Source organism: Rhineura floridana, chromosome 1, assembly GCF_030035675.1.
Source record: "Rhineura floridana isolate rRhiFlo1 chromosome 1, rRhiFlo1.hap2, whole genome shotgun sequence".
NCBI lineage: Eukaryota > Metazoa > Chordata > Lepidosauria > Squamata > Rhineuridae > Rhineura > Rhineura floridana.
The window spans coordinates 20,808,941-20,823,143 of record NC_084480.1 but is presented as its reverse complement, the minus strand read 5'-3'; the positions used below and the strand labels follow the sequence as shown (position 1 = coordinate 20,823,143).

The following is a 14,203-nucleotide window of genomic DNA, read 5'->3' as shown; positions in this document are numbered from 1 at the left end:
CAATTTTCTCAAGGGCCTTGATGTTACCTTGTTTAATAAGCCCCTGGGCTGTTGGACTGGCAACTGGAGCAGGAGTTTTCACTTTAGCAAGCTCAGGAGTCCCTGGTCTAGGTGGCCTACAAATAAAATAATTTGAGAATTGAGCATGTAAGATCAGGAAACATCACACACTTTATAAGTTAATATTTGGGCATGGTGTCTACGAGAACATTTCAAGAATGGGTTGCATCTCCTGTTAAACATCCACGACCTCAAGACCTTTTTTACCCAATTCATCATCACTGTCTTCACAGTCTCTCTTTAATCAAGATTCTAAATATCCTTCACACTCTTTACTTTCTGGAAGTTAAACAGTTCCATTTCTTCCCTTTCAGTGACTGGCTTAGTATTCTCTGTGGGTTTGGTTCTCAAGACAGAGGAAAGGCTTACCTCAATTCTTACACAGATTTCTTGCAAGCTTCCATTTTATCATGACATTTTATCTTTAACACCAGACAGGTAAAAATAGTTGTCAAGTGTTGTAACTTGCACTGAGTCTGAACAGTGATAATAAATCAAACCTTATTTTATGAACTATCTTCTCACCAACATAACTTTCACCTATTTGAAATGTAATAAAACATTTTCATCATTTGATTCAAACACCACCAAAATGGGTCTCCAGTAATATATACACCAAGAACTTTACTTTTAAGTTGGAAAAACATTAAAGTGTATAAGGAAAAGTGGAAAAACAAATCAGGCTGTGTGTTTATCTGGGGGGGAAAATCCAACAAAACTATGATCTAACAATAAAGAATGCACAACTATATATTACTAAGGTTTGTGTGGGAAGAGAGAGCGAGTGAGTGCGCAAGCAGATGAAAGAAGTAAATGAATTTTTTTTTAAAAAAAGGTACCTGGTTGGCCCCTTCTTCATATGATCTCCAATAAATGTTGCATTTGTCATACTCATCAAGGTGTTTGCCAAAGAGATAATAGAGAGAAGGTGCTGAGTAGTTACTGCGCGTGATATGCCATATGTTCCCCTGACATGTCCCTCAGTGAGAGATACAGACTTTCCTACCTCCATGTCACTATACGGCATCTTGCCTAAAGGCTGGTTGTATCCAGGAAGCATCAGAGACATGTGACCCCCTCTTGAGAGCAAGCCAAAAGAGACAGAGCAGTGAGGTCTTAACATCCCCAAGCGTTCACTGCAAACCTCATCTAGAACACTGTTCAAGCCCCACGCATGAAGGCATGACATAAACAGCTTCGCTGTGTCCATGGTTAGGTTATATTCTAAGAGAGTTAATGGCTTAGATTTGCTGGACCGATACTCAGGATCACTATCTTCTTTTCTCTGCCTGGATTCCTCATCATCATCGTCCTCATCAAGAAGATGTTCTTTTATGTTCTCTTTGATTGTTTCTTTGACCTGCTGGAACAGGACCGCTGCTCGTTTGCCAGCCAGGAAGGAACCCCCTTTGACAGAGCTGCCAGATGCTTTCTGCAAATTCTCTGGGGAAATAAGGGCTGTGTTAGGCCTGGAGGCTTCTTCGGTTAGTAGCTGAATAATCAGAGCTTCCACATCAAAGAAGAGTACATGGACATCTGGGTCTGTTATGTTAGTCTTCAGGGCTTGAACCATCAGAGAGTTGTGAGAGTATTTAGGCAAATTTCCCTGCAAAAAAACATGGTATACTTATTTCTTTGGCTTATACGGTTCTCTTTAGAGTTTGTGCATAATATAACATGGGCATCTTGGACAGAAGAAACGTCGTAACATATGAAAAACAAACAACATGAAATGTGAATGATATAAGATTACTATATCATTATTTAAGATTAAAAGTATATTAAATGCTAAACACTCCGATAAGATTGCAAAAAGGTTCAACACATTATGTATTTAAAAAAAATATGTTGAGCAGTTAGTTACATTTTTCCATGTCTTTTTAAACATTAGGAACCAGCAAGCATCTATTAGGGTATCTACTACATTAATGTTTTTATGTGATAGTAGCGCTCCTACAAAGGGTGCCTGTATATATCAAGAATCCTATGGGAAGGAATAAATTAATCCATCCAAGAGAAATACATATGGGTAAGAAAAAGAAAAAGACTGACAGTTCCCCATCTTTTTTCAGATATAGACATTTACTTCCCACATGTTGTTGTACTTTCCTTCACAGGATCCCACTCACACAATGAAAATACTGAAAGCATTATATCTCACACAGCCATAAATGTACCAACTGGAAGTCTGACGAAGACTTACAGCACATTCCTATATATGTCTTCTCTGAAGTATTTCCCACTGAGCTCAATGGGAATTAGTTCCAAGTAAGTGTGTATCTGATTGCAACCTTAACAAGATTTCTTCTTCACCGCTTTGGAATGCAGGGTCTCAGGACAGTTGCCCAATTCAGTTATTTTTTAATTGTGTTTAAAAAAAAATTACAAGTGATACTCCAAGGTAAGTAAATAATGATTTAGCATGCACAAAGAACATACCACTTAAATACCCCAAAAGACTTATGTATGACAATGAATAGAATGTGTAAATCTCTAGGGGTTCTGTTCTTAAGTTTTCAAGAGTTGTTCCTTTGATGCCCAGTTCATACCTTAGAATAATGTGCTGAAAAGTGCAGCTGTTAAAGTACAGGTCCCCCTCTCACACCCATGCACACACCTCTGCAGGGAATCTGGTGAAGGCACTTCACTGTAATGGTGAAACAGACAAAAGACAACATGTCTTCAAAGCCCTATCTTGCTGCCCAGCTTGTGTATCCTTCCTTGGTATGCCAAGGAAGTGTGGATGACAAAAGCAAACATTAGTAGAGTGCAAGCGGCATTCAACTTGTGCCAAATCAGAATGATTTAAAAATCAATCCCATGGGGGAGGGTAAATCGGGGAGGTGAATTTCATTTTCTGTTTCCATCACCACACATGTTCTAGATGGAAAACCGCTAAAATTGTTTGAAAATCAAGTTGATCTCCAATGACAGGACGAAAGAAGATCCTGATGCTTCATCAGATTATTCTAGCTATATTTCCTTTGACAAATTTTAGTATCCCTTGTATAGAAATGTTATAAGGTACCTGGAAAGATTATAACGGCAGCCTTGGAAATTCTCTGTTCCTGCCCTCTGTCACCCCTGCCCCATGGGCAAATAATAGATTTTAGCCCAGAAGCTATATTTAAAAATCAAGCCAGGATGGGAACGTGCAGAAGTTGACAGTATTTAAAGCTTCAGTAGGGAGGCAGCAGTTGTTGAAGTATCTATTTCAAAATCAGCTCCTAGAATTTTCTCAAAGCTTCAGGATGCTTTCTAGAGCTTCTTTTCGCCATTCTATCCATTTTTTCTGTTTCTGACCTCAGCTAGTCGTTGCCTGGACAGCTGCCACATCAGCAGTGTTTCCAAACAATTTCTCTGCATGTGTGTGTTCCTCTCACCACTCCCCAAACAGCGGGGGTTTCCCCTCCCCACATGCTTAACTGTTCATGCATGCAGCCAGCTGTCCTGGACAGTTCAGCACTAATTGCACAATATCTAGTCCTCATGCAAAAGGCTGAAAAGTGCAGCTGTTAAAGTGACAGGTCCCCCTCTCACACCCATGCACACACCTCTGCAGGAATCTGGAGAAGGCCCTTCACTGTAATGGTGAAACAAACAAATGACAACTCCTACAAAAGACAAAAGGAAACCCCTATAACCAAGAAGCCTCTCTTGTGACAGTGGTGGTGAGAGCGTGTCAGTTTCACCACTTACGTTTGTAGCTTTTGCAGGTAATTCTCTGAACTCAAGCAAGATTTCAACAGAACCTGCCAGAAATTTCAAACAGCAGCAGCTAAACTGCCCATCTTGGAAGCTCAATTCTATAGAGGTGCAACTGACAACTCTCTTTTCAATTTCTCCTTTGACTTCTACAGTGAAGGGACTTCTGGGAAATCACTGCAGAGACAAGGGATTGAGGATGTTTATCAGTTGTACAGCTATTCCTTCCAGGCCTCACAAATCTAAGAGCTTGTACAAGACATTGCACGTTTAACCACATCTGTTTTATTTCAATAAATTTTTTTACAAGCAACATAAACAATATACACAACCATTTTTTGTTTAAGAGAAATTAAATCATATAGAATTAACAAAGTTTTAAAATGCCATAGCAGCCATTCTGGACCAGACCAAATTGCATCCCTGCACTGGTGGGAAAAACAGAAGGGAGTAGAAAATGAGGAAGACCAAACAAGAGATGGATTGATTCCATAAAGGACGGCACAGACCTGAACTTACAAGATCTGAACAGGGTGGTTTACAACAGATGCTATTGGAGGTTGCGGATTCATAGGGTGGCCATAAGATGTAATCAACTTGAAGGCACATAACACACACACACTGGTTCTCACAGTGACCAACCAGATGCCTATGGAAAGTCCACAAGCAGTCGCTAAGTGCAACAGCACTCTCCCCACTTCCAGTTCACAGCAACTGGTATTCAGAGGCATACTGCCTCCAACGATGGATGCAGAACATAGCCACCATGGCTAGTATCCTCCATGAATTTGCCTTTGTACCTTTTAAAACCATCCAAGTTGGTGCCCCATTCTGTAATAGCAAATCCCATATGTGATGTGTGAAGAAGCACTTTTCTTTGTCTTGAACTTTCCAACATTCAGCTTCACTGGCTCTACCATTATGAAGGAGAAAAACGTCTCTCTATCCACCCCACTCATAATTTTATACACTTCCATTTGTTGTTCTTCCACATGATTGGTAATTCCATCTGATCCATATCAGATAATACTGATATTAGAGTCCAAATATAAAGAGAAGAGCTACAAGTATTTGGGTCCCAGGTTGTTTAGGGCTTTATAGGTTAACATTAACACCCTGAACTGGGTCCAGCAGCATACAGGCAACCAGTGCAGCTCACACGAAGTGCTACTCTTTGGAAATGGCCACGCAAGTAGTAGTATAACCACTATTATCACCATGCCTCCAACCGCCAATGCCACTTCAATCTAGGAATTAGGAAACACTGATTAACAGCTTCTGAATAAGGCAATATGTGATGTTTCAATGTTATATGTGATAATTTGCTTGCATAGGGTACCCTTTGTATTAGGGTAAATATGGTAAGTTGGGGGTGAAGGGAGGGGAAGTGAGCTGTAAGGTATGTGAATGCTGTGTGTTAACTGGGTGGGATAACGGGGGTGGTGGTTTTTAATCTGTGTGTGACAACTGAGAGTTAGATAAGGCTAGATCTTGGGAGGAGAGGGTTGACTCCCAATAATGGGCTCAAGTTGCAGGAAGCCAGATTTCGACTGGACATCAGGAGAAACTTCCTAATTGTTAGAGCCATACGGCAATGGAATCAATTACCTAGCGAGGTAGTGGGCTCTCCGACACTGGATGCATTCAAGAGGCAGCTGGACAGCCATCTGCCGGGAATGCTTTGATTTGGATTCCTGCATTGAGCAAGGGGTTGGACTCGATGGCCTTGTAGGCCCCTTCCAACTTTACTATTCTATGATTCTATGACTTTGGAAGGGAGGTTAATAGAGGACACAGAGGCAGGATTTACTTACATTATTGGAGGAAAACTTAGTGAGTGTGATTTATAGAGAACTTAGCAACATTAATATGTAACCACATGCTTTGAGAACTTGAGTTTTAAGTAGTGTTTACATTTATAACTTCTGTTGAATAAATCTGTTTGGTTTAAAAACATGCCTGTTTTAGGGTGGCAGCAGGATTTACCCAAGAGAGAGAAACAGGAACAAGTTATAAGGGATCAGCCTATAGCTGTGTTCTTTAAAAGATATAAAGTATCCACAGGGTGGTTGCCTGGGCACTGACAACAAGGGCGGCAGGGGGGAATAGGTCAAAGTCACTATAACAGCATTGCTATACCGTGGTGTGAATAAGAAAAACATGTCTCTACCTGCTCCAGACAGAGGGTGTGCTAGGAAGACACAACACAGGTTATGAAGATAGGGTCTGTTCATACACTGGTCTGCTTCAAAGCAGTTAACCAGTTTTTTGATTCAGACAAAATGGGAAAGTGCAAATAACTGAAGACAGACTCCCTGACTTGTTTGTTAACACACAATGAAAATAAATTTACTGAAATAGAATTATATAAGATCTCATCCAACCAGATTGATGCCTGTACATCAAAGATGATGTAACAATGGATTTATACAGCTGACTAAAACTGTTTCGATTCCCACACACACACGGCTCTACTTTCGTGGTCAAGGAGTTTGCAACAGATAATTTGTCACCAAAAGTTGGCCACTGGGCTGATCTATATGGATAAGGTGAGCTGCTGAATCATATCCATAAGGTTACTCTGCACACATAGTAAACACAAAGATGCATGAGGTGATATAAAAAAGTGGTACTTTTCTACTAGTGCCCAACCATATACATTTTAGGCGATCATTCAGATCTCTGATTTTACGTGTCAGCTATCCACCATTTTTATTCTTGTATACATTTTAGCAGCCCTTTATGTACATTTTTTGTTCTTGCCCAATTTTGAGTCTAAGGGAGCAATCCAAACCCCAGATTCACTGGGACAAGGGTGGATCGGAATAGGTGAATCTCTGGCTAAGCATGAGCTCAGGCAGGGTGAAGCCAACTGGAGTCCTCTATCCTGGCTCAGCCAGAGATACACCAGTGTAAATCCTCAATTGTGGTTCAGCTGCGCAAATCCCAGAAAAGGGCATTCCAGCGGTATGGCAGGGGTGGGACAGGCCAGGGGAGACTTACTCCTGTTCCAAACTCCTTTCAGCTCAGTCACATGACCTAACAACCCAATGGAAGTTACACTGGCAAAAAGGGTAGTGTAAGTAAAACTCTGTTTTAAAGGTTTGTTTTGCCCCTGCCAGGCTCAGGGGCTGGCTCAGTTGGCAGTAGCTCCGTGCCTGAAAGGAGTTTAGAACAAGGATAACTTACTCCAGTTTAATTTAGGATTATGTAGATTATTCTGGCTTCCTATAGTTTGCATTGCTCTGTTAGTCTAACTTTGAAGGTTGGGATTTGCATATCATTTTTCTGTGTTTGCAGGGGCTGTCCGACTGTGCGTGTGGCTCATTTGTATCTCAACTTATCAAGCTGAGATGCAATCATCCGAACTAGCACTTCTCATAGAGATTAAAAATAATAATAATAAAGTCCTATTTCTTTAACTTAATTATCATAACCTTAAGTACAGAAGGGGATTAAACAAGGGTGAGAAGCAAGGCATGAATGGCATAGGAAGCTACTTCTGTACACCAGTTCTGTACCTGCAGGAAACCAATACTGAATGCAGCTCAAAGAGTGCACTACCAGAGTACTTTAATACCAGAAAAATATAACAAGGTGTTTAAAATATTAAAGAAGTGTATATATGCATATTCTGTCATTTGAAATTGTTGCCCTATTAAAATCAATATGTCACAAGATTTAAGGCAGCATAGGAAATATGACAGGTTAATAGAATCTGGTTGCGATCCTAGTGGCCAGTATTGCATGTGTGGATCTTACCGATATTAAACAGGGCTAAAATCTATATAAAACTGGGCATGGGGTTGCAAATAAAAACAGAGAAAAACTGCACTGTTTTGAGTACCATCCATAAAATCCATGGGGAGAAAAAAATATGAATCTTAACAAAAGGTGGACTCTGATGCCCTCTGCTGTCCTACTGCCAAAACTACTTAGAAAGCAAGTCAACCCTTTGTTCAAAGGGATACAACAGAACTTCTCAGTATATTTTTACATATGGACATCACAGCTCTAAATGTTTGGGCCAAAATGCAGTCATCCACTCTACTCTGAATATGAAGTATTTGTGTGGTGATGTTCGTATGAGTAGGGATTAGTATCACTACAGAAGAGTTCTGCTAATCATTCTTAAATCTCTGTAGAAATGTCAGCATATAGTTAAATATTGGTATACACTCTTATATGAATAAGAGAATGTACCACTGGTCTCACCTGAAAGGTGATTTTCATAGGAAGGGGCCATCACTGTGGGAAATAGTTCCACCTATCGTGCGAAGGCAAGAATGTTTTTGAAGTCAAGACTAGGGACGTCATGCCCCTCCCACTCTCCAGTTCATTCGTAGCGAGTCTAAAAGAGATATCTAAAAATACAAGAACAAGGCCAACAGGCCCGCCAGGAAAATAACATAATAGTCACATGCATAACAACATGACTCTAACATAACTTCATAACATAACGGAACTAAAAGTCTTGACTTCACTCTTACATTTAAATATAATATGGAAACAATAACATGTAACCCATTGATAAAATCGCTAGTTATCCTCCAACTGGGAGGGTCGTGATGGCCCCTTCCTATGAAAATCACCTTTCAGGTGAGACCAATGGTATATTTTCCATAGGAAGTGGGCCATCACTGTGGGATGTACCAAAGCAACCCATATAGGGAGGGACCACCCACATGTTAATCCTCATTAAGAACCTGTTGCAACACTCGTCTGCCAAAAGAAGCATCAGCAGAGGCATAACGATCAATTTTATAATGTCTTATAAACGAGTGTGGGGAAGACCAGACTGCGGCCCTACAAATATCGGCAACAGGAGCATTAGTAGCAAAAGCAGCCGAAGTGGCAGCTGACCTAGTAGAATGAGCTGTTATACTAGCAGGAACTGGCAGCTTCAGGGACTCATATGCTAAGGTAATGCATGCCCTTAACCAACGGGATAAGGTAGGATTGGAAACTTTAAGCCCCATAGACCCTGGATGAAAGGATACAAACAGAGACTCCGTTCGTCGAATCTCTTGGGTCCTAGACAGGTAGGTCTTGAGAGCCCTCCGGACATCTAACGAATGCCAAGCCTTTTCAAGAGGATGGGTAGGATCCGGGCAAAAGGAAGGCAACACAATGTCCTGGTTGCAATGAAAAACTGAATCGACCTTGGGACGAAAGGAAGGGTCAGTCTTCAGCACAACAGAGTCCTTATGGAAGACGCAGAGGTGTCTAGCAGAAGACAATGCGCCCAACTCCGAAACGCGTCTGGCAGATGTGATTGCAATCAGAAACAGGACCTTGAAGGACAGTATGCGTAGGGGCACAGTCCTGATGGGTTCAAACGGAGGGCGTTGCAAAGCCTGCAGGACTTTCGGCAAACTCCATGAGGGGAACCGATGGACAACAGCCGGAGAACGTAGGGCGACTCCCCTCAAAAAACGTTTGATGAACGGATGTGAGGAAATATGATCTCCAGGAGAGGACACTGAGAGAATGGATGACAGAGTAGACGCTTGTCGACGTAGAGTGTTGGGTCGAAGTCCCATCATAAAGCCACTATGGAGAAATTGGAGCACCTGGTGCACATTGGCCTGGGATGGATCGTGGTGGTGGGACTGACACCACTTGGAGAAAGCCACCCAGGTATGTTGATAAATGCGAGTGGTAGATGGTCTTCTCGAGGCCAAAATAATATCAATCACAGCGTCAGACAGTCCAGCTGACCTCAAGTGTCTCCGTTCAAACGCCACGCTGTTAGATTGAGCCAAGTAGGGTCCTGGTGCAGTACTGGGCCCTGGGATAGGAAGTCTGGCGTTACTGGAAGTGTCCAAGGATCCATCATTGACATTGCCAGAAGATCTGAGAACCACGGTCGGCGTGGCCAAAATGGTGCTATCAGAACCAGCTGTGCCCTTTCGGTTCACGCCTTCCTCAAGGTTTTGGCTAACAATGGTATGGGAGGAAAGGCGTACAATAGACCGTCTGGCCACGGTGTTGTCAGAGCATCCACTGCTTCTGCTGTTGAGTCCAGGTATCGAGCAAAGTACCTTGGAAGCTGGCAATTGTGACTGGAAGCAAACAGGTCGACTGAGAGGGCGCCGAACCGACACTGGAGACGATGGAAAATGGCTGGATGAAGTTTCCATTCTCCCGGGAAGACCTGTTGTCTGCTGAGCCAGTCTGCTGTCACATTCCAAATCCCTCTGAGGTGCTCTGCTTTCAGGGATTGTAGATGTTGTTCTGCCCAGACAAAGATGAGGGAGGTTAAGTCCTGCAGAGGACGAGACCTGGTGCCCCCCTGTCTGTTCAAATGTGATTTTACACACGTGTTGTCTGTTCGAATGAGCACATGATGCAAAGGGAACAGAGACTGAAAATGACATAGAGCCAAGTGGACAGCCTTTAGTTCCAGCCAGTTGATGCTTCGAGATTGCTCTGCGTTGGACCAAACCCCCTGAACGTACTGGGAGTTGCAGTGGGCTCCCCAACCTATGAGGCTGGCGTCTGTGGTCACGACGGTTCTGCGGGGTTCTCTGAACGACGTGCCCTTGGAGAGGTGTTGAACCTTGGTCCACCAGCGGAAGGAGAGGCGCAGAGCGGGGCTCAAACGAACTTTGCGATGGTTGGAGCTGGCAATGTCTTTTTGAAAAGGCAACAGAGTCCACTGAAGGGGCCGAGTGTGAGCTCGAGCCCAGGGCACAATGTGGATTGTGGAGATAAACATCCCGAGCGCTCTGGCGAGAAGCATGACGTCTGCGGATGTTTGTTGCATCAGGGACCTTGCGATGCTTGTGATGGCAGTGATGCGATCTGGAGCCAGGAAGACCATTGCCTGCAGGGTGTCCAACATTGCCCCAAGATGTAGTAGGCGTTGGGTTGGTTGGAGATGGCTTTTGTCGAAGTTGACAAGCCAGCCGTAGGTCTGCAAAACATTGAGGGTGATCATTAAATGATGATGAGCCAGCTCTTCAGATTTGGCCCGTATGAGCAGATCATCCAAATATGGGTAGATATGAACCCCTTGGGTCCGAAGGTAAGCCACTAGGATGAGTAGCACCTTGGAAAATACTCTTGGAGCAGAGGAGAGGCCAAAAGGCATCGCTCTATATTGAAAATGTTGGCGGCCAAAAGCAAACCGAAGAAACTTTCTGTGGGCTATGCAAATGGGTACATGGAGATACGCTTCCTTAAGGTCGATAGAAGCCAGGAAGTCTCCTTCATGCAGACTCTCGGTAATGGAATGGAGAGATTCCATTTTGAACTTGCGGTATGTTACAAAACGGTTGACAAACTTGAGATCCAATACCGCCCTCCAAGATAAATGTCGTTTTGGCACAGCAAATAGGAGGGAGTACACCCCTTCCGATCTCTCAGTTGTGGGAACTGGCTCTATTGCCGCTATGTGCAAGAGGTGATGTATAGCTGTCTGCATGATGTTGTGCCTGGCTGGTGCCCTTGGGCAAGGAGACGGGTGGAATCTGTCTGATGGGGTTGCCCAGAACTCTATGGTATAGCCATAAGTGAAGAGGTCCCTGATCCAGGAGACCTTAGTAAGGCGCAGCCATCGATCTCCAAAATTAAGTAATCTGCCACCTATGGGGAGGGCGTTAATACTACTTGTGTAGGCGAGGACCTCCCCTATATGAGGACGATGAGTTGCCCCTGCGCCCTTGGTACTGACCTCTGCCCTGGAAGCGTCGGTTCCAGGAACCCCTGAATGCGTTGGAATCATAGGGTCTGAAATCGCGGCCTCGTCCTCCTGGCCGTGTTCCTCGAAAAGGCTGGTTAGAACGAAAGGAGGGAAATCGCCTGAAGGGCCTGTGGTCGATGTTCTTGACTGTGGCTAGAACCGGTTTATGGGCGTCTTTTGGATCAACCAGAACTGCCTTTAGGGCTTCCTCGCCGAAGAGTAGAGATCCGGAGTAAGGAGCCTTGGACAAGTTCAATCTGGCCGCTGAATCAGCTTGCCAGTGGCGAAGCCAGAGGGTACGACGAGCGACTATTTGAGTCGTCATGGCTCGTGCCCCTAATTGGGTGGTATCCAAAGTGGCATCGGCCACAAAGGCTGCTGTCTTACGTAATTTCAATAGTGCTCTTTTGAAGGCGACAGGATCAGGGTTATCATCCTCTAGAAGTTCATCCATCCACATCATAGATGCTCTGGAGAAGATGGAGGCTGAGGCGGAGGCACGCATGGCTAGGGCAGTGGCCTCGTGGTTCTTGCGGAGGGCGAAGTCTATTCGACATTCAGTAGTATCTTTTAGGTGGGATTCCCCTTCCCTGGGCAAGATAGATCGTGAAACGAGGCGAGCGATCGGTTCATCTATGCCAGGGACATCTAACTTGGTGGCGAAGTCTGGGGCTAGGGCGTAAAGTCTGTCAGCCATGTTCTTGAAGCGTCTAGCTTTGAGCGGGTGGGCCCATTCTTCGGAAGCTAATTTGGCAATTGGGTCCGGCACCGGGATGTAGTGTTCAGTAGGTGCAGGGGATTTGAGGACCTTGGCCCCTTTGAGAGTTGGAGCGGACGAAGTTGAGGGCGCAGTCTGGAGACCAAGGGTATGAAGTACCCTACGTGCGAGCGGTTGGTAATCTGAGGTATTGAACAAGCGATACGATGTATCCTCCTCATGATCTGAATATTCGCTCCAGTCGTCTCCTTCAACATGGTCAGTGAAAGTTAACTCCTCCGCATACGAGGCTTCGTCCGTACATCTGCCTCTGGCTACATCGAAGGGATCTGGCGAGCAGGAAGGATGAGCAGCATGGAACGCGCGTTGGTCAATGTTGAGTGGGGGTATGGCAGGAACCTGTAGTAGTGACTGCATTTGTGTGAAATAAGCCAGCATGGCTTGGAGTTGGGAGAGGAAATCAGGAGACAGCTGCAGACCAGATGTGTGAGATGTATGTGCCTGGTGGGCTGTTGGAACAGATGTCTGAGGCGGTAAGCCAGAGGTAGGTTCGTTAGGTGAACCGTGAGGGGGAAAGCCAACAAACTCTTCCTCGTCAGAGGCAGTAGCAGGAGAATGGAAAATATCACTTATGTGTGTCTGTGCTGTGGTGGTTGTTGGCACAGAGACATAACGAGGCCGCTTTGGTTTACTATGGCTGGAAAGATGTTTTGTCTTAGCCAGTGCTTTGGCATGTCTGGTCTTAGACGTGTTAGTATGTTGTGGCTTGGCTGATTGTGGCATGTCTGGCTGATCTGGCACCATGTGTGTTGATGGTGACATGCCTGGCTGTTCTGCCATCTTATATGAACCTGGGTGCAGTACACTGCCACGGAGGGGGCAGGATGTAAAGACCCGAACTGGCACAGCGTACTACCACGGAGGGGGTAGGATACACTGGCAGATGGCGAATGCACTGCCACAGAGAGGGCAGAATGCACAGAGGTATCAACGTTAATATAATATAGGCTGTTTTAGAGTTGGCACACTCAGATTAGTGCTGTGGGCTGGGTTTTTGGCTTGTTCACGGCCCCATAGGGGGCAGGATATGTAATGTAAATCAGATTTAATACAAGTCAGCCACTGATATTAAAGCTCCAGCCTTGATAATGTAATCCAGCCACTAGGATTAAAGCTCCAGCCTTGATAATGTAATCCAGCCACTAGGATTAAAACTCCAGCCTTGATAATATAATCCAGCCACTAGGATTAAAGCTCCAGCCTTGATAATACAATCCAGCCCACTAGGATTGGAGCTCCAGCCTTAATAATACAATTCAGCCACTATGATTACAGCCACAGTAAAAATGTGTGTAAATCAGCCTTGTGTAAGTTTGTCAGCAGCACATATACACAAACATACAGATAGATAGCCTGCAGGGGAGGTATCCGAAGCTAAATAGATGGTAACAAAAAAGGCGGGAAGTTTGAATTTCAAAAAATGGCGCCCGGAAAAAAACGGGCGGGAAAAAACGATCAAAAGGGGGCTGAGGGAGAAGGAGCAATGGCGGCCGTCGCAAGCGAACTGGGGGAAGGGCTGGCCAGCACGGACTCGCCGAAAGCCGCAGTAGCGGTTGGAAAAAACTCTGGAAGAGCAGGTAGAGGAAAAAACGGCAGCCGCCGCAGAGAGAGCCGCCGTGCGGTCTGTAAAGCCCTTCGCAGTGGGATTTAAGCCACGTAGCGAGGGCGATCTGCGGTAAAGTAGTAACGGCAGGAGCCGCAGCTGCAAGCTCCCGCTGAGATTGGATCAGCCGCAGCCGCGGCAACGATCAGGGGGGGGAGGGAGGGGGATTCCCCTTCCCTCACAAGCGATCAAAAGCGATAAAAAAAAAAAGAACCGCAGCCGCGGTCACTGAGGGAACCCCCTGGCTACGGGGGGGGAGGGGGCTTGAAACTGCAAAAATAAAGAGAGCCGCAGCCGCGGTCTCAGAGGGAGCACCCCAATCAAGGGAATAAAAGAAATTAAATAGCCCTGAGGAAAGGGGGAAGAGAGC

At 44.8% G+C, this 14,203-nt stretch overlaps 1 protein-coding gene across 3 annotated transcripts in view; it reads right to left on the bottom strand.

The window, feature by feature from the left end:
- WDR7 (WD repeat domain 7) overlaps positions 1-14,203 on the bottom strand; it is a 323,076-nt gene that overhangs the window by 236,587 nt on the left and 72,286 nt on the right. For all 3 annotated transcript variants that reach the window (XM_061615103.1, XM_061615091.1, XM_061615098.1), the window contains 2 exons: positions 900-1,666; positions 28-116 (listed from right to left, as the gene is read on the bottom strand). In XM_061615103.1, the coding sequence (XP_061471087.1) occupies positions 28-116; positions 900-1,666 (856 nt within the window). The remainder of the gene's footprint in view (positions 1-27; positions 117-899; positions 1,667-14,203) is intronic.